Source organism: Haliotis rufescens, unplaced genomic scaffold (assembly GCF_023055435.1).
Source record: "Haliotis rufescens isolate VD_foot unplaced genomic scaffold, xgHalRufe1.0.p SCAF_2, whole genome shotgun sequence".
Lineage (NCBI taxonomy): Eukaryota > Metazoa > Mollusca > Gastropoda > Lepetellida > Haliotidae > Haliotis > Haliotis rufescens.
In genome coordinates this window covers 20,630,136-20,657,305 of record NW_025963890.1, presented here as the reverse complement: position 1 = coordinate 20,657,305, position 27,170 = coordinate 20,630,136, and the positions used below count along the sequence as shown (strand labels likewise).

Genomic DNA, 27,170 nt, shown 5'->3' with positions numbered 1-27,170 from the left:
AGTCCAGTGACGGTTGTTTTCTGAATCCCTTGTCTATCATAGTGAGTCTAGTGAAGGTTGTGTTCTGAATCCCTTGTCTATCATAGTAAGTCCAGTGAAAGTTGTGTTCTGAATCCCTTGTCTATAATAGTGATATGAAAGAATCGGGTGTTCTTTTGAGTGGTATACATAAACTGACATTTAGTCAGTTAGTTTGCTGAGGCTATCTAGACTTGCCAAATCATTCTAGACTTGGAGAGTTGGACACCTTGGAGAGAGAGAGAGGTTGGGGGGGGGGGGGGGGGGGGGGGGGGGTGGCGGCCTCCACCGTGTTGTAAAGCACACAATAAGGAACTGAACGTTATATGGTTTATTTACTTATATAAACATATACAAAATACACAATGCATCGTGTTCACGGATGTGAAGTAAACAATGGCTGAGGTAGTAATTACAAGATAAGACAGAGTAGTGACCTGCTTTTGAATTCATTTATAACGAAATATCAAAATTAATTCGTTATATCCGTAGTAGAACCTTCATAATCAGATATTGTTGTCAGTCCTTTAAACAGAGCAGCCCCCTATCTTCGGGCGGTACCGTTCTCAATGAGGACAGTTTTGTTATTGATACAGATAATAAGGTTCAACGAGATTTTGACTGTATTCTTGTTATCTGCTTGTTATTTATTGCTCTGCATAAAATGGAACTAAAGGCATACAACAGTCAAATGTTTACATCTGCAAAAATATATTCCTGTCAAATCTGTGACCATCTTCCCGGGGCAATGGAGTTAACTGACTTTGAAAGTCTAGTTTCCACTGGACTTGTACAGTCAGTTAACTCCCTTTGCTCGGGAAGATTCCACTGGACTTTTATAGTTAGTTAACTCCCTTGCCTCGGGAAGATTCCACTGGACTTTCACAGTCAGTTAACTCCCTTGCCTCGGGAAGATAGTCTGTGACTTATTTAAGACTTGACAAGCTGCTTGTTTAACGCCGGTTACAAGTCACAGTGGGTCGAGTGTCCTACAGTCTGGACCCAGCTGGTCTCCGGACCGCTGATAGAGAGAGTGACCAGCAGCATTGTGGCGGTCAAACACCAACTGACCACTGCGGTTGTTTGGCCACTCCCTGCTATCACTGCATGGTGGGCATCATCGAAGCATTTAATGGAAGATGCTGAAACAGAGAGAAGTTTAATATTTGTATATATTTTATTGAAATATATAAAAACAACTATTAATTGATCAATTATCAGATTACAAAACCTCTGGGGCGTAAAAAACACATAAACAAAACACGTTCAAGATACCCGATCGCAAATGTTATTGCTGACCAACCGCTGACTAGGAGAACATTCTTGTGTTCCTATATTGTGTTCCATTCCATATTTATAAAAAAATATAATACTCATATTTCACAACCATTATACAATGCAAGTAAACCTGCTTATTTTGAGTGCATGGGTGAATATGGGCTTTACGACGCTTTTTAGCAATATTCCTTCAATATCACGGCGGGGGGCACCAGAAATGGGCTTCACTCATTGTACTCATGTGGGGAATCGAACCCGGGTCTTCGGCGTGACGAGGGAATGCTTTAACCACTAGGCTACCCCACCGCCCCTCCTTCATTCAAAGTGTTATGGACAACTGAAAAGTGTGTGAGTTAGAACTTAACGTCACATCGGCAATATTGACGAGACAACTAAAAAGATGTCGAGCTGACCATAGTTCGAGACAATCACAATTTTACATGTGATAAGGTTACACTGTTGTAAATCATACATCGAGTACACGCCATTCGAGTTAACCAGATTCCACTATAGGGGGTATTAAAACGGTCATCAACCATCACATACTTGACTTGGATCGCCATGTTTCACATATTTTCTTATATTCTCCGGACTTAACGAATTTTTCATAAGCTGGATTCCACCAATCAGGGAGCGTGCTTCCCTTTGTTACCATGACAGCCACGCCTCCAAGGTCACAATGAAGAGTGATGTTCAACGTCTCAAGGTCAGGTATTCTTGACCTTGGTGAAAACGCAGCGTCGACCTGGTGAAAATAACAGTGCAAGGATGAATTCGCTTTAGGGTCTCGTCACACAAAGCGATTTCAGTTCAATGACCATCGTAAGTATGTTAAATTATTGTGCTAAGACCGCATTGTGGAACAAGACCAATGCGCCTTATGGCTAACTATACGTTATAGCCACGGAGTCTTTCCCTTGACAAGGATGAACCACATTAATTCCAGATTCACGGATGCCAGATCGAAAACAAAAACCGGTACGGGTTTGGGAAAACAAGATGGCTGCACCCGCGAAACAGGTACCGTATTTTGTTTTCAATCTCGAATCCTTATTCAAAGTTCACGTTCGACGTATTGAACCCAAACGGCACCTCGCTGGAGATGATCTGAGGACGCGTCAGGTGAACTTTCAAATCAGCCAATCAGCGTCGACGTTTCTGTATTCTCTAGGCTCGAGTGATCGAAGCATCCAAGCCATGCAGCATATCTCGAAAAGGAACTAAATCAACACGTTCCGAAAGTAGAAAGTTTAATGGTGTCGTTGTATTGTTGTGGATATGTCATACACCCTATCGCTTCTAAGCGACGTGGATCGTGATTACAAAATGAAGCGGAGTTTCAGAAAGCTGATTTGAGCAAGAACCCGTGGAATCTTCTCTTAGAATCAGCGGTCAAACTTCGCTCAGGGTTCACCTGACGTGGCCTGCTAGGGAGGTGTCCTCAGGGTTTCAACGCAGAGAGGTACAGATCTGATTCTAATGCATTGAGAACCCACACTTTGTGACATACTGAACAACGAAAATCATCGATGAAAGGAGAGGGATTGAGTAATGGCAGCTAATACTAATCCCTATTCCAATGCACTAATTTTAAATAGTACTTTAATTTGTTAAGTAAGATCAATATACAATGAGTGACTATAAGTCTGTGACGTACCGTGCCGTTTAAAACCAGTTCCTTTGCCACAGGAAGGTTCGCAGCGACGACCACTCCGCCGACGGAGTAGTTGAGCCGGTTTAGACACTGCTGGTTGGTGTAGGCGCCGTTAAGGTGAGCTACAAGATATACACAGTAGAAACGTCGCTAAGTACTGACGTCCCACATACCTAAGACATATCATATGTCATAGCGATACATGCGAAAGTGTATTGTATGTCCATTCTAATATGATACATACCCAGGACCAATTCGCCACGGTTGATTGGATTTGAACCCAATTCGAATGGCACGACGCTAAAAATAGCCGTCCAATGAAATTACTCACATGAGCGAGAGGAATCGTGTGCTAATGTAGACTTAAGAGAGATTAAGACAATGATGTCATTTCAGAAACGAGGCCGCACTGACGAAGGAGTCCAGGGTTTTTTTGTCGACATACAATACACTGGACAGTTGAGCTTACAGCGTCTTATGATTTCAGACAGGTCGTAAATAAAACGTTTACCGTAGAAAACGACCACTACATTATCTCACTTGAACTTCAGTTCGGGATAGCTAAAAATTACGAAACAATATCTTTATTTCTCCAAAGTGAATCCAAAGCGTCCTTCTGAAAGTTTGTTTGTTTGTTTGTTGTTTAACGCCCCACTCAGCAATATTCCAGCTATATGACGGCGGTCTGTAAATATTCGATTCTGGACCAGACAATCCAGTGATTGACATCATGAGCATCGATCCATGCAATTGGGATACGATGACATGCATCAGCCAAGACCACCCGATCCCGTTAGTTGCCTCTTACGACAAGCACAGTCGCCTTGTACGGCAAGCATGGGTTGCTGAAAACCTATTCTACCCCGGATCTTCACGGGTCCCTTCTGAAAGTATAATACCCGGTCCCTCATTTGGATTTTAAAAAAAGTATTACTATACAAGACCCTGATCTGTAAAGCGTGTAACGTAACACTACACTTAAACGTAGACTACAACAAACAACGGTAGTCCCTGCTCTAAGATCTCATTGTGAAGCGGGTCCTGCACGTCTGAAATAGCTGCCTAATCCTTAAATCCCTAACAGCTGACCGTACTTAGAAGTAAAGATTATGAAGATTAATCATTATGAGTAAAAATCTTAAATGTGTTTTAATCCTCAATAATTATGCTTCATTTCTTAAACCCGATTACAATACCTATATACCGCATTTTCGCTATTAAGAGTTGCTCTATTGTGGGGCGGTTCTAGGGGTAACACCGTCAGCTACTCAACTATGGCTAGTATTCACAGAGTTACGAAAATTAGTCAATGTTATTTCGACTGAGCATTAGTTTCATGTTGTATAACATTTAATTTATTTTGAGCAAATTCTGTTAAATTCCAAAGGAAGAAAGGCCAGACCTCTTATAACCTGAATTTAATTAAGGAGTCATACTAGAGAAAATATAGTGACAACAAAACATGTTTTCACTCATCTCACAAGTTCTGAAGTATATTACTCCACTTTTGATAGGGACAATCAGATATGAAGATAAAACATATCCCTATCAAAGTGGAGTAGTATATGTTAACTTTACGTATGTTTATTACAACGTTTTTAACAATAGTCCAGTCGTATGACAGTGGATCCTCGAGGTGCCATCGTGCTATACTTCCATTCTATTTTCTGTAGCGTCTATCTGGATAATCGAGGGCGATCACGGCGGGGGACACACAGGCTTCACACATCGTACCGATGTCAAGTATCGAACCCAGGCTTCGGAGTGACGACTAAAGGCTTTAAGCACTAGGATGCTCGTGACATGCCAGGTATAGGGACGATAAGGACGGGCATGCAAGCTGCCAGTATAATGATGAACTCTATAAGGGACCGGTCATCATATTTTCTGTACATCACTATGATCAGTACATCAAAAAACTCTTAAACCAGCCCAACACCCCCACAACACCCCCACCCCCACCCCAACCCGACCCCTGTAATAAATGACTAGTCCATTAGTTTCAGCTTCTAGATTTACCCAGGCTCAAATCATTCATGCTCGATATCACGGAACATATGAAATGTGTAACCTTTGTTGTATGGATACATCATTTTTCGCGAATTGACGAGAGCGAGCGATTGACGGTAGATAAATAGAGGAGAAAGTGAGCGACAGAGGAAGATCAATAATTCGATCAATCGATAATTGTTTGAACCTACTCTCTACGGAACAAATTACCGTTGAAGTAAAGCATGTCTTAAAAGCAGCCCCATACAACATCTCATCTCGTGTTTAAAAAATCAGTTTGTTCGTCTCAACATGATAATCTTCACACAGTACTAATATCACTACTCAGCCCGTTTCATCCAATTCTTGCCAGTAAAACCTCGTTAATCCGGAAGAGACAGACGCGGTGAACGAATGAGGGGGTACGCGTATAGCGAACTAAGAAATCTCACTCAGTGTCAAGTGTCACTGACAAAATGTTATCAATTGAATGCTATGAAGTGATCACTGCTAAAACAAGTCAATGCTGCAAATACGTGTATTGTCTTTTGTTTTATCCAAGATGGCGGACGTTTCCGAGCGAAAACGTATATAACGAAAAACTGATATTACGAACTGATTTCTCTGGTCACTTGTAGTTCGTTATATCCATGTTCTACTGTAGTTACTGCCTCAGGAGATTTAAAGGACGCCAAATTCCCTCGCCACAAATACAATACTCCGATATATTTCACATTGTCAAAAACATGTTATGTACAAAGGAAAAGATTGTTGGTGCGCTTCTTTGAGGTACTACGTGCGCTCATGTTTACTGGGACAAGAGGTAACGTCGTTGCAAAAGATAATATGTTGTTTCATGTTTCAAAGTGTCATATGTTCATGTTCCTCTAACTTCTAATTGCCTGTGGAGGACTTGTATATTTATGCTACAACATTTCATTTCAGGCACAATTTATGGATAACAACTTCAGTTTTTATTGTAATTCGTTTCGGTAAAGATCCCCATTCTGTTGTCCAGTAAGTACAACGGTAGAAGGATCTATACCGAAACGTCGCCATTAGAGTAAAATATAATGATGTTATCCATAAATTGTCTACGTTATCGTACTTGCATTGACGAAATAAATGCGAATATAGTCAACCATGAGTGAAATCACGTCGAATATATGGAATATATTGCCTTTACTGGTCATATTTCTAATCCATTTTGTTGTTTAACGCTGTACTAGGCAATATTTCAGCTATATGACGGCGGCCTGTAAATAACCGAGAGTGGACCAAACTATCAAGTGATTGATATTATGAGCAACGTTCCACGCGGTCGGGTATCGGGATCGGGTGGTCAGGTGGTCAGGTTTGCTGACTTGGTTGATGCATGTCATCGTATCCCACTTGCGTGAACCGATGTTCATGATGTCAATCACTGGACTGTAAGGTCCAGACTCGATTATTTACAGACCGCCGTCATATAGTTGGAAATTGCTGAGTGCGGCGTTTAACAAAAAACAAACAAACAGGGGACGTTGCGTTTCTAATACGTATGAGTATACACTGTGACGTCATGTCTGTACTTACTGATTGTGGTTTGTGACAGGGTGTTCAGGCTGACCCCGCGGGGGTTGCCAGGCTTGACCGTCAACTTGGCGTATGTCTGGATGTAGGGGCTCGTGAACTGGACAGCGTTGACCCGTTCCTGGGTGATCGTGTAACCCATACAGGCGTCAAACCAGCCGGACATTAAACCTGCGGGCAAAGGGGAACAAGGTTTTTTTTAAATAATATGGATCTTCTGGTGGACCTGCATGAACTGTTATCAAAACTAACATAACCACTGAACGCTGTTTAGAACAGTGTGCCAGTTACAACCCGTAATGTCAGCTTAAAGTGGGGGGGTAATTCCGAAGATGATCATTGCATGACAAAGGGACGCAACTCTGCACGGTAAATTGCAGCACTTTTGACCTCAGGGCCCAACCAGCGTTGCGTGGTGACCATGTTTGCTAGTGTTGTTTTACACCGCATTTAGCAATATTCCAGCTATGCAAACAGCATGCAAATAATGGAGTGCGTCAGACCAACCAGTGGTTGATGAGGGACGATAAACGCCGTCATGTAAAGGGAGATCTTTCTGAGTATACGAGTGATAACCCTTAAATGTTCACTTTGATTATGTTTGTTCTTGCATTAAGCAGTATTCCAGACATATGACATCGGCTTCACCTTGAGATCGAGTGAAGGAATGTTTTACTGTTACATATATTATTTTGCAGCTCAAGTGTGAGCGAAGGAAATAAACTTTATCCCAGCTCCCGGGAGGAGATCTGGGATGTGGAAGACCGTTTCCGGGCACACACAACCCAAGTCACGGAGAGAACGTCAGATGAATAACTGCTGACAAAACAAGGGAGTGAACCCATGCTCTTCCCACCACACACACACACACACACACACACACACGAGCACACACACACACACACCGCTACCCCACATCCCTACACCCCCTCTGGAATCCGCCAGTCCCTCCCGTAGACTACAAATTCTGTGGTGTTTCGCTGTTCGTGACCTCACCTCTCCCTGGGAAGAAGCGGCCGTCGACTGTCTGCGTGCACTCGGAGAAGGGTTGTACCGTCGGCGCGCACTTCACGCCAGCCGTGGAACACACTATAAACAAGAAATGTGGGATGCGCCGAAATAACCTTGATTCTTCTTCATTACAGCACAAATACTTTTCATTTTTAAAATAAGAATATTGAATCTGTTTCACGTACATGATTTTAATGTGTCGATATGATTGTTAGGTAAGATGCTAGACTTGGGTCAATAGACAGTCCCAGCAAAGTGGATTCAAGTAGTTCTATGTCTGATAACGAACATTTTATTTATATGTATATCGTAGCTGTAAATAATTACCCAACTGAGACGGTATCAGGGTTTCACACACAGCTCTAATTGCGGTGTCTAGACATAGACTGCAAATAGTCTCAAAAGAGTGATGCATATTGTCCCACCGACGGTTTGATGAGTGAGTGGGTTTTACGCCGCTTTGGCAATGTCCCAGCCATATCTCGACGGGGAACACGTGACAAAGGCTTCATACATTGTTTAAGTTGGATGGAGAGAGCAGTTTCTGTTCAGAGTAGATGCACATGACACAGATCGCTATGTCATGATATTGATATTAAACTTTTATCAAATTGACTATTTGGTTCAAGATCGAGTGACAGTTTTCGATCTGTACCGCACTATGGATAACACTATTTAAGAGAGTTGATGTTATTTATAACCTTATGTCTTTCTTAAGGGTGTCGTGGCGGTATCGGGTAGCCTAGTGGTTAAAGCGTTCGCTCGTCACGATGAAGATCCGGGATTGATTCCCCACATTGGTACGATGTGTGATTCTGGTGTCCCCCACCTTATTATTGCTGGAATAACATTGCTAAAAGCGCAGTAAAACTATACTCACTCACTCACTCTTAAGGGTATCATCGGTGTAGCGATGTATAGTAAAGTTACAAAGTGGTACTGTTACGAAACAAGATATGCCTATTTATCGATCCATACATAATTTCAATATCTATTTTCAAATATCTAATACTGATTCAGGCTAGCATTTACCTGACCACCTATCATGAAGCGAAGCGTTCAATGTCTGTACCGATACCTGAGGCAGGCGTACATGGACATGTTTTTCATGCCTATTGAAAAAACTCACCTTTGTCTATGATGTCCAACTCAAATCCCACAAGTTTCCCAGTCTCGTCCCTGAAGTTATAACGATAAAAAAAATGGGAGTATGTTCTGTAGAAAATATCATTAAAATCATATCTTAAACTCTGATTCCAAACCTCTCTCCGAAAACTATTTAGGTCGTATGCGACGGTAGCTGTCTCGGGAAGATTATATCTCCAATTAATGAGATTAAGTAGATCCGTGATACGTTATGTGCGGCAGTTCATTCCCCATATCAATAAAACAATGCCCAGTATTAAAATGAAGGTTGATATGACTTAGGCGCCGCAATACGCTGTGCAGAGTTACGTCCCCTAGACGTGTCAGAAACCTATGGTCATGGGTACGACTCCCTGATTCTCCCAAATTATGTTTGTAGTTTTGTCAACACCGTACCCGTGCTCGTGAATTTCATCAAAGTGGTAAAGGTCCAAGATATTTCCTCCCACATCAAGCTGACACGCCGTGATATAATTAGAAATACTGTGCAAAACGGCGTTAAACTCAAAACACACTTACTTATCACCCAGTTAGTGATAAAATTGTAAAATAAGTTGGTGATTTTCATACCTGCCAAATATCATGTTTATCTAATAGATTGAATGCGACAAGGTTAACTTCTGTATCGTCAAGACAAGAGCTGAGACAAGGAAAGCTTCAACTATTTTACGGCGCTTCAATCAATATTGAAATCTCCATCCATCCTATGGAGTACTATGTTTATGTACAGCTTCGTGTCTTTGTGCAGTAATTATTTTAAGTATGTGACGCACACCTGTCCCCACAATGATCATCGGAACCTAATATAAGATATGTTATTCAATTCAAACGTTATTGATACTGTTCATATTGTTGCGACCCGTGAAGATCCTGGTTAAAAAAGGTATACAGCAACCCATGCTTGCCGTAAAAGGCGACAATGCTTATCGTAAGATTCGACTAACGGGATCGGGTGGTCAGGCTCGAAGACTTGGTTGATACATGTCATCATTTCTCTTTTGCGTAGATCGATGCTCATGATGTCAATCACTTGTCTGGTCCAGACTCGATTATTTACAGACCGGCGCCATATAGCTGGGGTATTGCTGAGTGCGACGTTAAACAAACAAATAAACAAACAAAGTTAAGTAACAGTTATACCAATGTATTATAGGCTGCAGTGTTCCAGCTTTTTGACGGTGCCCTATAAATAATCAAGTCTGTCCCAGGCAACCAGTGATTGATATAATAAGGAACGTCCTGTATGGTCGGGTAAAGACGACACGCAATCCACCAAATCGCCGAGCCTGGCAGCCCGATACACTACATCGCCCGTACGACAACCATAAGTTGATGGGGGGATGCCTTAAAGAGGCAAATCAGTTGCTGACAGCTAGAATACACGTCGGTGATGACACACTCAATCAACAGGTCTTAACATCAACACTTACGCATAGTTGTAAGGTCGGCGGTTCCCACTGACGGAGAATATCCACAGTTTGCCCTTTAAGAAAATACATGTGATGTAAGGGCAAAGAAAATATAAATGAATAAATTGCATCTATCATAATCATATTACACAAGCATATGTCGGGTATGTTGTTACACGGGCGGTAGGGTAGACGAGTGGTTAAAGCTTTCGCTCGTCACATCCCATGTGCGTGCATTCGTGCGTGCGTATGTGCGTGTGGTATGTATGTGTATGTTGTATGGTTGTTGTGGTGTGTGTGTGTGTGTGTGTGTGTGTGTGTGTGTGTGTGTGTGTGTGTGTGTGTGTGTGTGTGTGTGTGTGTGTGCGTGCGTGTGTGTGTGTGTGTGTGTGTGTGTGTGTGTGTGTGTGTGTGTGTGTGGAAGAGGCCACGTCATGTATATATGTTACAGTCAAACAGTCAATATGTAAAATCAGTCTGAAATTTTCACTTTGGCAATTTACAAAATGCCAAATTATTTCAGTCATTTAGCAAATTTTTTTTCCGCTTATGATATTATGAATTCCAGACATTTGTATGATCTATTTCATCACCCAGTGACTAAAATTGATACGACAAACAGAAAAAAGATATTCTGTTTATTTGTTTAGCTCCTAGTCCAAGCATAACAATCCCCCACCATGAGGAACATTAGAATTGTGTTTGTTCATGTAATAGTGAACATAAAGTATTAAAAAGAGTCATATAAAGCCTTAAGAAGACTTGGTCCGCTTTATGTCATCAGAAAAATATTAAATGTTAAATAAATACACACATTAATACTCTGGAAAAAATAAATGTCTTGATAAGTTCTTACATAAGCTGCCTTCAGTAGTGTCTGAGAAAACGTGTCTCCATTGCACACAATATGCACCAAACAAAATAATATGGATCAAGGGCCGTAACGCTGTAAAAATATATTTGACGGGAGCATATTTCTAACTCAGTCTTGACAAGTATTTCTGCAAACTTTCATTCATGTAACATCAGTAGTTTGTGAGAAAGCTTTCCCAATTTCAAGCAGTATGCATGGAGCAAGGGGCGTAACTCTTTAAAAAATGAATTTACGACACCAATATTCAAACTCATTTGAGATGATGACCAGTAACATCAGTGTGTAAAATTTCATTCCTCTGACTTACATAGTTTTTTTACAAAATTTGTCCCCTTTTTTAGAAGCGGACGGACGGAGTAGATTGTGATGTTATAAGCCTTTTTGAACATCTTAATAACGTTTAGTCAATCTGACGGGAACATTATTGAAAATTGACTGCATTATTTTGATGTTTCGTAAATTGCCAAAGTGAAAACTTCAGTCATATTACACATTGACTGTGACATATATAAGCCATGTAAAATGTTTCATCAACCCGTCTGGATTTCAGACTCACAACATACGGTCAACCTCGTGCTGGGCAATCCACTTGTTGCTTAGATCGTACGGTATCCAGCAATATGTCTCGTCATTAAAATATGCCAGCTGTCAGGCAGCCTACGTCTTATGTTCAAATAATTGCGTCAGAAGGAATCCTTGCTACGTGTCATCCAACAATCTCTATTCTTAAGAGGGGCGGTCGGGTGGCCTAGTGGTAAAAGCGTTCGCTCGTCACGCCGAAGACCCCGGTTCGATTCCCAATACGGGTACAATGTGTGAAGCCCATTTCTGGTGTCCCCCGCCGTGATATTGCTGGAATATTGCTAAAAGCGGCGTAAAACCATACTCACTATTCTTAAGAAGCCATAAATCAGTTATTTGGATTGAGATTTTCCGCTGCTATCGTATAACTAATGAACCGATGTTACAATGCAACATGTCTCCCATGGCGGCCATTTTTAAAACGTGTATGGAGTCTGTGAGCTGTTTTCAATGCAACCAGAACTGGGATCACCCATGCAAAGTTTCAGCTACGTAGATCTTGTAGTTTCTGTGGTTACCTTAATGTACGTCGTGTACGGACGATGGAAATAACACCACAAAGCTAAAAGCTAAAAGGCCCTCAAAATGTTATCAACTATATAGGTGAGCTAAATGTTAAGGCCATTTTTTCCCCGTCGTGACAGAACAATTCGTCTCCACTCGTCCCTTTCCGTAACTTTCAACGACCTTTTCCGGAATGACACGAGTTATCACGAGTGCACTCGTCGCTGATAGTCAGACTGTGGTCTGGGTCTCTATCGCCAATAAACTCATTACCATCTGGCGAGCATACAACGGTTGCCATCGATCGGTGTATGGCCGATAGTGACGGTGAGAGTTTATCAATCCCGAGCCTTACCTCATCGCCTTATATCGGGGGAACGGGTGGCCCAGGCGTCGTTGTAAAGAGTTCGGTCCCTTGGGCGTGTCATGATCCGCCGATTGCATGTTTTCATGATAATGATCAGCAACCTTTGAGCCTTCATCTCATAATAAGCTGAACACGAAGTGATACAACTGAAATACTACCCGCGAAAACGGTTTTAACGCATCATTCATTCGCCCCTCGCTTTATCAAAAAAGCGTGAAATTATAAAATATATTGATATGATAAATGTGCGTATAATTACACCGTCGTGTTGTGCGCTGAGTAATGGAACTGCAGCCGGTGGTATACATGCATGGATTTGTTATACTCATTAGGGCTGGGACGGGTAATTCGGGTACTCGAGTCAGGTGGGTCCTGAGTAGGACCCGGGTACCAACAGGACTACCCGGACCCGTGGTTAGTCACGTGATATATATTGTTTAATGACAAAAAATATCTAAAACTCTATGATAACACTATAAGTCACTAATATTCCTATTTCTTTCTGACAATGCACCCATTCCTTCTTACTTTTATATGTTTGAATAAAGATAAAACTTCATACATTAAACTTCAGTGTATGAGTGAAGTTTGTACCTATCTCTATATATCTACAGCAGGAACCCGGGTAGGGTGGGGTAATAGGGTGATGGGTACCCGGGTAGTAAATTTGAACCCGTCCCAGCCCTAATACTCATGCACCTGAGAACTAACGTTTAAATACTTCATTAGCGGAACAGACCAAGCAATGCTCATAGTATCGCACACCATAGTCAATGACTCCTTGTGAGGGTCTTCTAGCTCCCATGCATTGGTTATAGATGTGTGGCAGAACAGGCTTGTGTTGACGGGCTCTGTTATAAGTTCATGATGTTGGTCATTGATATCACAACCTTTATTGTTGTTTTATATATAACTGTGTAAATCATCATTCCATTTGACCAACTGACCCATTGCTTAATACTATGAACACTTTCTGATTTTTTCTCTAAATGTAAACAAACAAACAATAAACCAACTATGGATCGGTCAAAGGGAGATAACATTTGGGTACGCGAAGAAAATTAACTTTAAAATACATAAATACATGGCATGAGAGATATATATTTCAATTTTATTTAGTACAAGAACGCCACTTTTCAAACTTTATTCAAACATATTTTATTGGCAATCAATACAAGGAGCTTAGGTACTTAATCCATTTCTTTTCAAAAGAACAGACTTGTCAATATATCGTCACATGCAATCAGCAGTATTATTTTCAATAAAAACAACTGAGACAAAAGCTTGAATTAATTAAATATTTAAGTGCACAGAATATATTTATGTACAGCTTTCAAAGTTTTTAACGATTCTACTGACGATCAATAAAATATGTTTGACAGCGAACTGCGGCGCATAAGACGCGACTGGGACACCCTTGCCGCATAGTGTTCGCTACACACATTCAAACACCCACACATACTAGTGAGAGACATATGTTGGGAGCAGACGCCACATTGTTTTATACCTCACCTCGCTCTCAGCAGAAAGTGCCCATGTCAATGACATTAACAGCAAACCAAGCCGAAACATTCTGGCAAAGAAATATTACACAAATAGGTCACACATGTTTCTAAATAAATGTCTCACTCACCCTTATCATTTGTAAACAAACTTGTACACTTATGTAAGTAAAGGTCACCGTAACTATATGAGATAAGGTAACATGTAATTAAACGTCGCGTTCAAGATTATTGTACTTAAAAAGCGACATGTGCAGCGACCAGAACGGGGATAAACAGTCCACAATTTCGTAAAACACCATTTACTGCGGTAATGCTTTCGGTAAACTAAAACGTATGGCGATATATATGCGGAATATGATTTTATATAATTGGGGGAGTGTGAGTGAGTTGGGGTTAACGCCGCTTTCAACAGTATTCCAGTTATATCACGGCGTGTCAGCTTAATGTGGGAGGAAAGCCAGAAGTAATGCAGGTCTCAGACGTTTACCACTTCGGTGAAACCCACGAGCACGGGTATGGTGCTGACAAACCTAGAAACATAATCGTGGCGAACAGGGATTCGAACCCACAATCATAGGTTTCTGGCGTGCCCAAGGGACGCAACTCTGCACAGCGAATCGCGGCGCCTTAGACGACTGGGCCACCAGTGCCCCCATATTTGGGGAAAACTATACTGAATATGATCATATTCAGTATATATGTATATATATAAGAATTAATGTGGGTTATTCATCATAACCCACATTAAATTCTTCACTATAAATAGGAAACATTATGATGAGTGTTTTGTTATTTTTTGCATGTCAAATATTCACACGCCTTGATGTGCGGCAATTTACATTCAAGCACAAATGCCACTGTGGCTGAACGATATTTTTTATTAAATTATGTTATAATTAGATGTATACGAATTGTAATAATTGTAATACAATGTTTTTCAAGGGAAATTCTGAAATCGAGGATTTGTATCTACATCACATTGTGGTCACAATAGTGTAATAGAATCGTGCATACTACAATAGTAAAAGCAGTAATTTGAGAGGTTTCTGAAATATTTCTGATTGTGGCCGTGGAATGAATAAGGTTTGACTCACAATATTCAATTCATTTAGTTTTTGTTTTGCTTGTAACTGTAAACAATATTCCGTTCTATGTTGTTCGTTGTTATTTAACAATGTCATTATGAAGCACTTCGACCCCGATCTATGGGAATGGTGTTCTTCGAATATGTTATATACATGTATATCATTGAGAAAGAAATGCGCTGTGTGTATATAGGACATGTTATATACATCATTCAGAATGAAAGGCGAGGAAGTGTGTTTATCGGACATATTATATACATCATTCAGAATGAAAGGCGAGGAAGTGTGTATATAGGACATGTTATATACATCATTCAAAACGTAAGGCATCATTCAAAATGAAGTCGAGGAAGTGTGTATATCGGACTTGTTATATACATCATTCAGAAGGAAAGCGAGGAAGTGTGTATATTGGACATGTTATATACATTATTCAGAAGGAAAGGCGAGGAAGTGTGTATATAGGACATGTTATATACATTATTCAGAATGAAAGGCGTCATTCAAAATGAAAGGCGAGGAAGTGTGTATATAGGACATGTTATATACATCATTCAGAAAGAAAGCGAGGAAGTGTGTTTATCGGACATGTTATATACATCAGTCAGAATGAAAGGCGAGGAAGTGGGTATATAGGACATGGTATATACATCATTCAGAAGGAAAGGCGAGGAAGTGTGTTGATCGGACATGTTATATACATCATTCAAAATGAAGGCGAGGAAGTGAGTATATCAGACTTGTTATATACATCATTCAGAATGAAAGGCGAGGAAGTGTGTATATCGGACATGTTATATACATTATTCAGAAGGAAAGGCGAGGAAGTGTGTATATAGGACATGTTATATACATTATTCAGAATGAAAGGCGTCATTCAAAATGAAAGGCGAGGAAGTGTGTATATCAGACATGTGATATACATCATTCAGAAGGAAAGGCGAGGGAGTGTGTATATAGGACATGTTATATACATCATTCAAAATTGAAGGCGTCATTCAAAATGAAAGGCGAGGAAGTGTGTATATCGGACTTGTTATATACATTATTCAGAAGGAAAGGCGAGGAAGTGTGTATATAGGACATGTTATATACATCATTCAAAACGTAAGGCATCATTCAAAATGAAAGGCGAGGAAGTGTGTATCGGACTTGTTATATACATCATTCAGAAGGAAAGGCGAGGAAGTGTGTATATAGGACATGTTATATACATTATTCAGAATGAAAGGCGTCATTCAAAATGAAAGGCGAGAAAGTGTGTATATCGGACTTGTGATATTCATCATTCAGAAGGAAAGGCGAGGAAGTGTGTATATAGGACATGTTATATACATCAGTCAGAATGAAAGGCGAGGAAGTGTGTATATAGGACATGTTATATACATTATTCAGAAGGAAAGGCGAGGAAGTGTGTATATAGGACATGTTATATACATCATTCAGAATGAAAGGCGTCATTGAAAATGAAAGGCGAGGAAGTGTGTATATCGGACTTCTGATATTCATCATTCAGAAGAAAAGGCGAGGAAGTGTGTATATAGGACATGTTTTATACATCAGTCCGAATGAAAGGCGAGGAAGTGTGTATATTGGACATGTTATATACATTATTCAGAAGGAAAGGCGAGGAAGTGTGTATATAGGACATGTTATATACATTATTCAGAATGAAAGGCGTCATTCAAAATGAAAGGCGAGGAAGTGTGTATATACGACATGTTATATACATCAGTCAGAATGAAAGGCGAGGAAGTGGGTATATAGGACATGGTATATACATCATTCAGAAGGAAAGGCGAGGATGTGTGTATATAGGACATGGTATATACATCAGTCAGAATGAAAGGCGAGGAAGTGGGTATATAGGACATGTTATATACATCATTCAAAATTGAAGGCGTCATTCAAAATGAAAGGCGAGGTGGTGTGTATATCGGACTTGTTATATACATCATTCAGAAGGAAAGGCAAGGAAGTGTGTATATAGGACATGTTATATACATCATTCAAAATGAAAGGCATCATTCAAAATCAAAGGCGAGGAAGTGTGTATATCAGACTTGTTATATACATCATTCAGAAGGAAAGCAAGGAAGTGTGTATATAGGACATGTTATATACATTATTCAGAAGGAAAGGCGAGGAAGTGTGTATATAGGACATGTTATATACATTATTCAGAATGAAAGGCGTCATTCAAAATGAAAGGCGAGGAAGTGTGTATATAGGACATGTTATATACATCATTCAAAACTAAAGGCGTCATTCAAAATGAAAGGCGAGGAAGTGAGTATATCGGACTTGTTATATACATCATTCAGAAGGAAAGGCGAGGAAGTGTGTATATAGGACATGTTATATACATCATTCAAAATGTAAGGCATCATTCAAAATGAAAGGCGAGGAAGTGTGTATCGGACTTGTTATATACATCATTCAGAAGGAAAGCGAGGAAGTGTGTATATCGGACATGTTATATACATTATTCAGAAAGAAAGGCGAGGAAGTGTGTATATAGGACATGTTATATACATCATTCAAAATGAAAGGCATCATTCAAAATGAAAGGCGAGGAAGTGTGTATCGGACTTGTTATATACATCATTCAGAAGGAAAGCGAGGAAGTGTGTATATCGGACATGTTATATACATTATTCAGAAAAAAAGGCGAGGAAGTGTGTATATAGGACATGTTATATACATTATTCAGAATGAAAGGCGTCATTCAAAATGAAAGGCGAGAAAGTGTGTATATCGGACTTGTGATATTCATCATTCAGAAGGAAAGGCGGAAAGTGTGTATATCGGACATGTTATATACATTATTCAGAAGGAAAGGCGAGGAAGTGTGTATATAGGACATGTTATATACATTATTCAGAATGAAAGGAGTCATTCAAAATGAAAGGCGAGGAAGTGTGTATATCAGACTTGTGATATACATCATTCAGAAGGATAGCCGAGGAAGTGTGTATATAGGACATGTTATATACATCATTCAAAATTGAAGGCGTCATTCAAAATGAAAGGCGAGGAAGTGTGTATATCGGACTTGTTATATACATCATTCAGAAGGAAAGGCGAGGAAGTGTGTATATAGGACATGTTATATACATCATTCAAAATGTAAGGCATCATTCAAAATGAAAGGCAAGGAAGTGTGTATATGGGACATGTTATATACATTATTCAGATTGAAAGGCGAGGAAGTGTGTTTATCGGACATATTATATACATCAGTCAGAATGAAAGGCGAGGAAGTGGGTATATAGGACATGTTATATACATCATTCAAAATGAAAGGCGTCATTCAAAATGAAAGGCGAGGAAGTGTGTATATCAGACTTGTGATATACATCATTCAGAAGGAAAGGCGAGGAAGTGTGTATATAGGACATATTATATACATCATTCAAAATTGAAGGCGAGGAGGTGTGTTTATCGGACATGTTATATACATCAGTCAGAATGAAAGGCGAGGAAGTGTGTATATCGGACATGTTATATACATTATTCAGAATGAAAGGCGTCATTCAAAATGAAAGGCGAGGAAGTGTGTATATCAGACTTGTTATATACATCATTCAGAAGGAAAGCGAGGAAGTGTGTATATCGGACATGTTATATACATTATTCAGAAGGAAAGACGAGGAAGTGTGTATATCGGACATGTTATATACATTATTCAGAATGAAAGGCGTCATTCAAAATGAAAGGCGAGGAAGTGTGTATATCAGATTTGTGATATACATCATTCAGAAGGAAAGGCGAGGAAGTGTGTATACAGGACATGTTATATACATCATTCAAAATTGAAGGCGTCATTCAAAATGAAAGGCGAGGAAGTGTGTATATCGGACTTGTTATATACATCATTCAGAAGGAAAGGCGAGGAAGTGTGTATATAGGACATGTTATATACATCATTCAAAATGTAAGGCATCATTCAAAATGAAAGGCGAGGAAGTGTGTATCGAACTTGTTATATACATCATTCAGAAGGAAAGCGAGGAAGTGTGTATATCGACATGTTATATACATTATTCAGAAAGAAAGGCGAGGAAGTGTGTATATAGGACATGTTATATACATCATTCAAAATGAAAGGCATCATTCAAAATGAAAGACGAGGAAGTGTGTATCGGACTTGTTATATACATCATTCAGAAGGAAAGGCGAGGAAGTGTGTATATAGGACATGTTATATACATCATTCAAAATGTAAGGCATCATTCAAAATGAAAGGCGAGGAAGTGTGTATCGGACTTGTTATATACATCATTCAGAAGGAAAGCGAGGAAGTGTGTATATCGACATGTTATATACATTATTCAGAAAGAAAGGCGAGGAAGTGTGTAGATAGGACATGTTATATACATTATTCAGAATGAAAGGCGTCATTCAAAATGAAAGGCGAGAAAGTGTGTATATCGGACTTGTGATATTCATCATTCAGAAGGAAAGGTGAGGAAGTGTGTATATAGGACATGTTATATACATCATTCAGAATGAAAGGCGAGGAAGTGTGTTTATCGGACATGTTATATACATCAGTCAGAATGAAAGGCGAGGAAGTGTGTATATAGGACATGTTATATACATCATTCAAAATGAAAGGCGTCATTCAAAATGAAAGGCAAGGAAGTGTGTATATCGGACTTGTTATATACATCATTCAGAAGGAAAGGCAAGGAAGTGTGTATATCGGACATGTTATATACATCATTCAGAATGAAAGGCGAGGAAGTGTGTTTATCGGACATGTTATATACATCAGTCAGAATGAAAGGCGAGGAAGTGGGTATATAGGACATGTTATATACATCAGTCAGAATGAAAGGCGAGGAAGTGTGTATATAGGACATGTTATATACATCATTCAAAATGAAAGGCGTCATTCAAAATGAAAGGCAAGGAAGTGTGTATATCGGACTTGTTATATACATCATTCAGAAGGAAAGGCAAGGAAGTGTGTATATCGGACATGTTATATACATCATTCAGAATGAAAGGCGAGGAAGTGTGTTTATCGGACATGTTATATACATCAGTCAGAATGAAAGGCGAGGAAGTGGGTATATAGGACATGTTATATACATCAGTCAGAATGAAAGGCGAGGAAGTGTGTATATAGGACATGTTATATACATCATTCAAAATGAAAGGCGTCATTCAAAATGAAAGGCAAGGAAGTGTGTATATCGGACTTGTTATATACATCATTCAGAAGGAAAGGCAAGGAAGTGTGTATATCGGACATGTTATATACATCATTCAGAATGAAAGGCGAGGAAGTGTGTTTATCGGACATGTTATATACATCAGTCAGAATGAAAGGCGAGGAAGTGGGTATATAGGACATGTTATATACATCATTCAGAATGAAAGGCAAGGAAGTGCGTATATAGGACATGTTATATACATCATTCAAAATGAAAGGCATCATTCAAAATGAAAGGTGAGGAAGTGTGTATATCGGACTTGTTATATACATTATTCAGAAGGAAAGGTGAGGAAGTGTGTATATAGGACACGTTATATACATCATTCAAAATGAAAGGCGAGGAAGTGTGTATGTCGGACTTGTTATATACATCATTCAGAATGAAAGGCGGGGAAGTGTGTATATCGGACTTGCTATATACATCACTCAGAATGAAAGGCGAGGAAGTGTGTATATCGGACTTGTTATATACATTATTCAGAATGGAAGGCGCGGAAGTTGGTATATCAGACTTGTTATATACATCATTTAGAATGAAAGGCGAGGAAGTGAGTATATTGGACTTGTTATATACATCATTCAAAATGAAAGGAGAGGAAGTGTGTATATCGGACTTGTTATATACATTATTCAGAATGGAAGGCGCGGAAGTTGGTAAATCGGACTTGTTAAATACATCATTCAGAATAAAAGGCGAGGGAGTGTGTATATTGGACATGTTATATAATCACTCAGAAGGAAAGGCGAGGAAGTGTGTATATCGGACATGTTATATACATCACTCAGAATGAAAGGACATGTTATATATATCATTCAGAATGAAAGGACATGTTATATACATCACTCAGAATGAAAGGACATGTCATATACATCACTCAGAATGAAAGGACATGTTATATACATCACTCAGAATGAAAGGACATGTCATATACATCACTCAGAATGAAAGGACATGTTATATACATCACTCAGAATGAAAGGACATGTTATATACATCACTCAGAATGAAAGGCGAGGAAGTGTGTATATCGGACATGTTATATACATCACTCAGAATGAAAGGCGAGGAAGTGTGTATATGGAACAGGTTATATACATCACTCAGAATGAAAGGCGAGGAAGTGTGTATATCGGACATGTTATATACATCACTCAGAATGAAAGGCGAGGAAGTGCCTATATCGGACATGTTATATACATCACTCAGAATGAAAGGCGTCATTCAAAATGAAAGGCGAGGAAGTGTGTATATAGGACATGTTATATACATCAGTCAGAAGGAAAGGCAAGGAAGTGTGTATATAGGACATGTTATATACATCATTCAAAATGAAGGCAAGGAAGTGTGTATATAGGACATGTTATATACATCATTCAAAATGAAGGCGAGGAAGTGTGTATATAGGACATGTTATATACATCAGTCAGAAGGAAAGGCAAGGAAGTGTGTATATAGGACATGTTATATACATCATTCAAAATGAAGGCAAGGAAGTGTGTATATAGGACATGTTATATACATCATTCAAAATGAAGGCGAGGAAGTGTGTATATTGGACATGTTATATACATTATTTAGAAGGAAAGGCGAGGAAGTGTGTATATAGGACATGTTATATACATTATTCAGAATGAAAGGCGAGGAAGTGTGTATATTGGACATGTTATATACATCAGTCAGAATGAAAGGCGAGGGAGTGTGTATATCGGACATGTTATATACATTATTCAGAATGAAAGGCGAGGGAGTGTGTATATCGGACATGTTATATACATCAGTCAGAATGAAAGGCGAGGAAGTGTGTATATTGGACATGTTATATACATCAGTCAGAATGAAAGGCGAGGGAGTGTGTATATTGGACATGTTATATACATCAGTCAGAATGAAAGGCGAGGGAGTGTGTATATAGGACATGTTATATACATTATTCAGAATGAAAGGCGAGGGAGTGTGTATATCGGACATGTTATATACATCAGTCAGAATGAAAGGCGAGGAAGTGTGTATATTGGACATGTTATATACATCAGTCAGAATGAAAGGCGAGGGAGTGTGTATATAGGACATGTTATATACATTATTCAGAATGAAAGGCGTCATTCAAAATGAAAGGCGAGGAAGTGTGTATATCGGACATGTTATATACATCACTCAGAATGAAAGGACATGTTATAGACATCACTCAGAATGAAAGGCGAGGGAGTGTGTATATCGGACATGTTATATACATCACTCAGAATGAAAGGCGAGGGAGTGTGTATATTGGACATGGTATATACATCACTCAGAACGATAGACAACGAAAGGGGGTTGTGTCGGATGTATTATGTTATACATAGCTCTGTATGCTGTAGATGCAGGTCAATGCAAGCTTAGAAACGTGCTAAGAAGTAACACATCAAGCTGGATGTTGATTGTTTCAGAGTGGCAATCTACCCTTATATACAAGTAACCTGTAACAGAAACACCACCTTAACTTTGCCCTATCACATATAAATGATGCAGGTAATGCAAGCTCACAAGTTTGGTGTGCAAATTTAAAACTAACAGGTAAGACTGATATAACTGTGCCATTAAAATCTAGGGACCTTACAGAAATGATATAGTTACTGTCAAGGTTGGACATTGCTTACAATATACCCACAGCTACGCTTGTGGTGTGGGACGACTATCGATAGACTGAGTTGGCATGCTTGGTGACTTGGTTGATTGTGTGTCATGTACCCCGACATATGTACATGTAATCGAGGCTGCCAGACAAACGAGTGGTTAAGTATGAACAACGTCCCACGCCAACAGGAACGATGACTCGCAATCAACCAAAAACAGAACCTAGTCGCCCCTCACGAGGCATTATTTACTGGGAACCAGTTCTAAGCCGGAATCGCCATCCGATAGAGGGAATATTACCTGCATGCTCACCTTTGCTGTTACTGGTACTTGCAGAAAGTTTTGGTCCACAAAGGAAGAGAGCCCGCCCTGTAACTACTATAGACCTACTTCTTGGCTGACGATAGTAACTCACATTTCAAACTTGTGAACAGAATATGAATGCAATGGGTGAATATAGCTAGTTTTAGGAGATTTTTTACTATATTATTACTCATGTCCCCTCATCCAGAAGTGGGATAATACCTTAACAATCTACAATCAATGGAATCTTATGAAGTTCTTATTGGATGTTGATAGTAATAGATATTGCAAACTTGTGAGCAGAATCTAAATGCAATGAGTTAATATTGCTTATTTTAAGAATATTTTTACTATAATATTACTCACATCCCCTTGACCAGAAGTGGCATAAATGTATTGGAATCTTGACAGTTTTGGTTTGCTGATGATTGCCATTTACATTTCAAACCCGTGATAAACATGCACGTTGATAATTACTTTGTATATGAAACTACATAGTTTAAAACAAGCTTCGACCCCTTCACAACTGTAATAAAGCAAAGGTACAATCACTTACCTTTACAGTCTAATCTTTAAAATAAATATCTTATCATAGAAACTTCAGCCACTTGGCCTTCTACTGGGAGGATAAGGCGACCACCTTGATCAAGTTGTGAAGGGAGGATAACTCTTACTGTTGCTTTGATTTGACTTTCAGTCAATTCGTGTCCCAGGCCCGGTGTTAACACCAACATTATTTGGAGGGCATATCGAACAACAAAGGAGGGCATATCGAAGTTCTTGTAAATTTTAACTCTTTCATATGTTGAATGTTTACAACTTTACACCTGATAATACCATGCAAAAGATTCTTTATTTTGACTATTGAATTTCAGTCTGTTGATTATTTGTTTCCAACACTCACTGTTTACATGTTGTGCTGTGACAACACCAAACAAGTCAAAGACTTTACTGTACGTCTGTGTTTGTGCGCGCGGATACGAAATGAGATCGAAATGTCAAAGAGTTTGTTTACGGTTATATTTGAATATAACCAGAAACCTTCTCAATAAAATGAATACTGAATGCCCTTTACTGTTGAATCTCTATATACAATACTGGTATTAGTAGTTGTAGCAGTAGTAGTTGTAGACATAAACTAGTAGCATTTTTTGGGTTACTAGCTGTAGTGGTAGGTGTTGTGCTTGTCATGGTTGTTGATTATTAGATTGTTGTGTAGTAGGGGGCGTTGTTGTTGTTGTATTAGTAATAAAAGTGTTAGAGGGTGTTGTAACTATTGTAGTAGTGCCAGTTGTAGTGGTCCTGCGAATATCCCGCGTGGGGATGTACCAGTTCATCAAACGAAAGTAACAAGTGTCATTTATTTAAATTTCCATGCGAAAAGGCCGATTTAGCGAGGAGGAAAGTTTGGATACAGCAGAGACCATATTCCGATATATGGTCTCTGGATACAGGGATGTCAGCATGGATAAAAGAAATGGAAACCGACTGGACATGCCATTCTGTGTTCCTTGCATTTTGAGGCATCTGTCTTTGAGAGAGATCCAGACAAACTAAAAAAAACTTGGTTTCGAAAATATTTTTTGCTTTCATTGTTCAAAATAAGCAATGACTGACAACCATCGTACAACATTTTCAAAGGATCATGCAAATTGATCAGAATACATGCTAATGCACAGTTTTGCCAGGAGTGGCCAAGATAGCTGTTTAAGAGAAGACTGTATTATTAAACATGTCACCACCTCACGAACTAGACATGATATTTTAGGTTATGATATGATAGACAATCAAATAATACATTTGGGAGTGATATCATGGTTGGAAATTAAACATGGCAATGGGTAGTAATTACAGATAATAAGCAATACGACATTCTTCATACGAATTTGCACTTATTCATAAGCGATATGAATAAAAGAAATAATTGTATTCCGTTTTAGTTCCGCGTTACCACTTATTAAACGCTGCTATTTTTAGCGACGATGGCGGACATCGAGTCGGTAGCATTGTCATTGGCACACTTTGCAAAGCGGAGTTAAAATAAAAAACACAATAAGTGCAGGTGATTTTGTTCTTTTTCACTGTTTGTCGGTTAAATACATAGTTGCATGCCGCACATACAATTCTCTATGGTGATTATCCCAGCTCAGATGTGCATGCACTTGTGCTGCCGATAGTCCTTATGCCGAGGTGTTATGGTGCTAGCCCACTGAAATGCCATGCCGCAGTTTATGATGGATACCCCGCTTAGACATAGTATACTGACTCCGAGTTAACCATTCCTTGCTTTTATCCCCTTAATGCCGAGCGCCAGGCAGAGAAACAAGTATTATCTATTAAGTTTTTTTGGTATGACGCGACCGGGGATCAAACCGCTGATTTTCCGCTCTCCAGACGGACGCACTATCTACTAGACCAAGGAGGTCTTATTGTATGACCATGACTGTATAGATATATAGATAATCTGTTTTCCTAAAATCGTTTACAGTAGGTGCTACGTATAGTTCGGGGCGTTATTTTTTCTTCCTTCACTGGTTTCAGCAGAGACCATATACTAGATCTGTTATATAGTCTCTGGTTTCAGAGATATGGATGTTTCTTACCGCGCACACGTTTAATAGACTTATATTTTTAAATGACATTAATACGTCTTATCAAAATAAGTATTACTTTAAATACACAGGGTTAGGTTGCAACCACCAACAGTATTTATCATCTCAATTAAAACATGTTCCACTGACCTTCGCACGCGGACCACTCGTCGCCGGGATGTTAACTGCCGTTGCTTGAAATTCCTCACGCCATGGTCACGTGACTTGCCATCGTGCAAGAATTTGTGAATGTTTATGTTCTCAGCTGGGAGATAAAAGGAGACGGTCATTGAAAACTCGACTCCGACACGTGGACATAAACTTTCCGACATGCAGATAAAGTGTTGAGGTCCGTGTATGGAATGGCTCTATTAAATGGTCCGTATATAGTTGAGGCTATTAAAGATACGCATGATTTTGCTGATAGAAAAATTGTGATTGTAAATATGAATTTAATGTTGGATAATTGCGGTATTTAGCTACCGTGAAAATATTAAATTATTACAGCCTGCGTTTTATGGATGTATAATTGGAGTCGTGTGCTGAAAATAGTAATCCCTACAATGACTGTAGTATTTGACGTATTATTTATGCGACATGGTTGGCTAAACCAGTCGATTCTTTGAAAATCCCTCTTTTCTTGTATACCGTATTCATCCAATAAACCATTTATAAACACATAATAATGTGTGCGTGTTTGTGTTTATCTCTATTCCACACGTGTTCAGGGCATAGAACATGGCCAACGAGCAATTAATTTTGGGGGGCACAATCTGAGAACAAATAATCCCCCCAACCCCCAACCCCCAACCCGCATCCCTCTCTCTACCAACCAGTTTTATCAGGAATGAAGTTGCTTAAGTCAGTAGATAAGCTTTTTTAAAAAAATAAACATTAGATCTATTTATACTGCAGTATTTGTTGTAATTTTCCATGAAAATATCTATGTATTTACTTCTGAGATTTTGTTCCCTTTTTAGGTTTGTAGTGTTCAGAGACTATCCACAATGCATATATCAATTATTATTTAGAGAGATTCTTTTTTTTTTTCTTTTTTTTTTAGTTTTATAATCCATCAAACAGAGCAGTCAGGCAAATAAAATATAATTTTTGACTACCAGTACATCTATTTCTATTGTTTTCTAAGTGTGGCTTTTGAATCTTGTCAGGTCAGTCTGAACCCAAAACTTGTCTTTTATACACCCACTCCTGGTATAAATCATGTCATGCCCTTGCATACTAACTTGTGTGTAACTGTTCACTGCACTGGTAATCAAGTTTACAATTGTTCAAACCCCCTCATTTCTGACTCAGAAAAATAGAAATCAATCATGATGCATGGAAGCCCGTAAATAATCAAGCAGTGGTGGATGGCATATGATAATTGATCCACATGGAATTTGTGGATCCAGGGAAGCCCTGTGGGGAATTCCTGGGTAGA

The 27,170-nt window shown here is 39.2% G+C and overlaps 1 protein-coding gene across 2 annotated transcripts; it reads right to left on the bottom strand.

Annotated features, from left to right (window-relative positions):
- Positions 1–334: 334 nt before the first annotated feature.
- LOC124114195 lies at positions 335–26,108 on the bottom strand. 2 transcript variants are annotated; one of them, XM_046474787.2, is made up of 9 exons: positions 25,880–26,108; positions 13,917–13,977; positions 10,099–10,151; positions 8,652–8,701; positions 7,508–7,600; positions 6,515–6,682; positions 2,954–3,072; positions 1,843–2,041; positions 335–1,160 (listed from the first exon to the last, which is right to left on the bottom strand). In XM_046474787.2, the coding sequence occupies exons 1-9, from the start codon at positions 26,059–26,061 to the stop codon at positions 982–984; spliced, it is 1,104 nt and encodes a 367-aa protein (XP_046330743.2). In that variant the 5' UTR covers positions 26,062–26,108; the 3' UTR covers positions 335–981. The 2 variants fall into 2 exon arrangements, with proteins under 2 accessions (XP_046330743.2, XP_046330744.2); XM_046474788.2 differs by lacking the exon at positions 25,880–26,108 and adding an exon at positions 23,695–23,801.
- Positions 26,109–27,170: the final 1,062 nt, after the last annotated feature.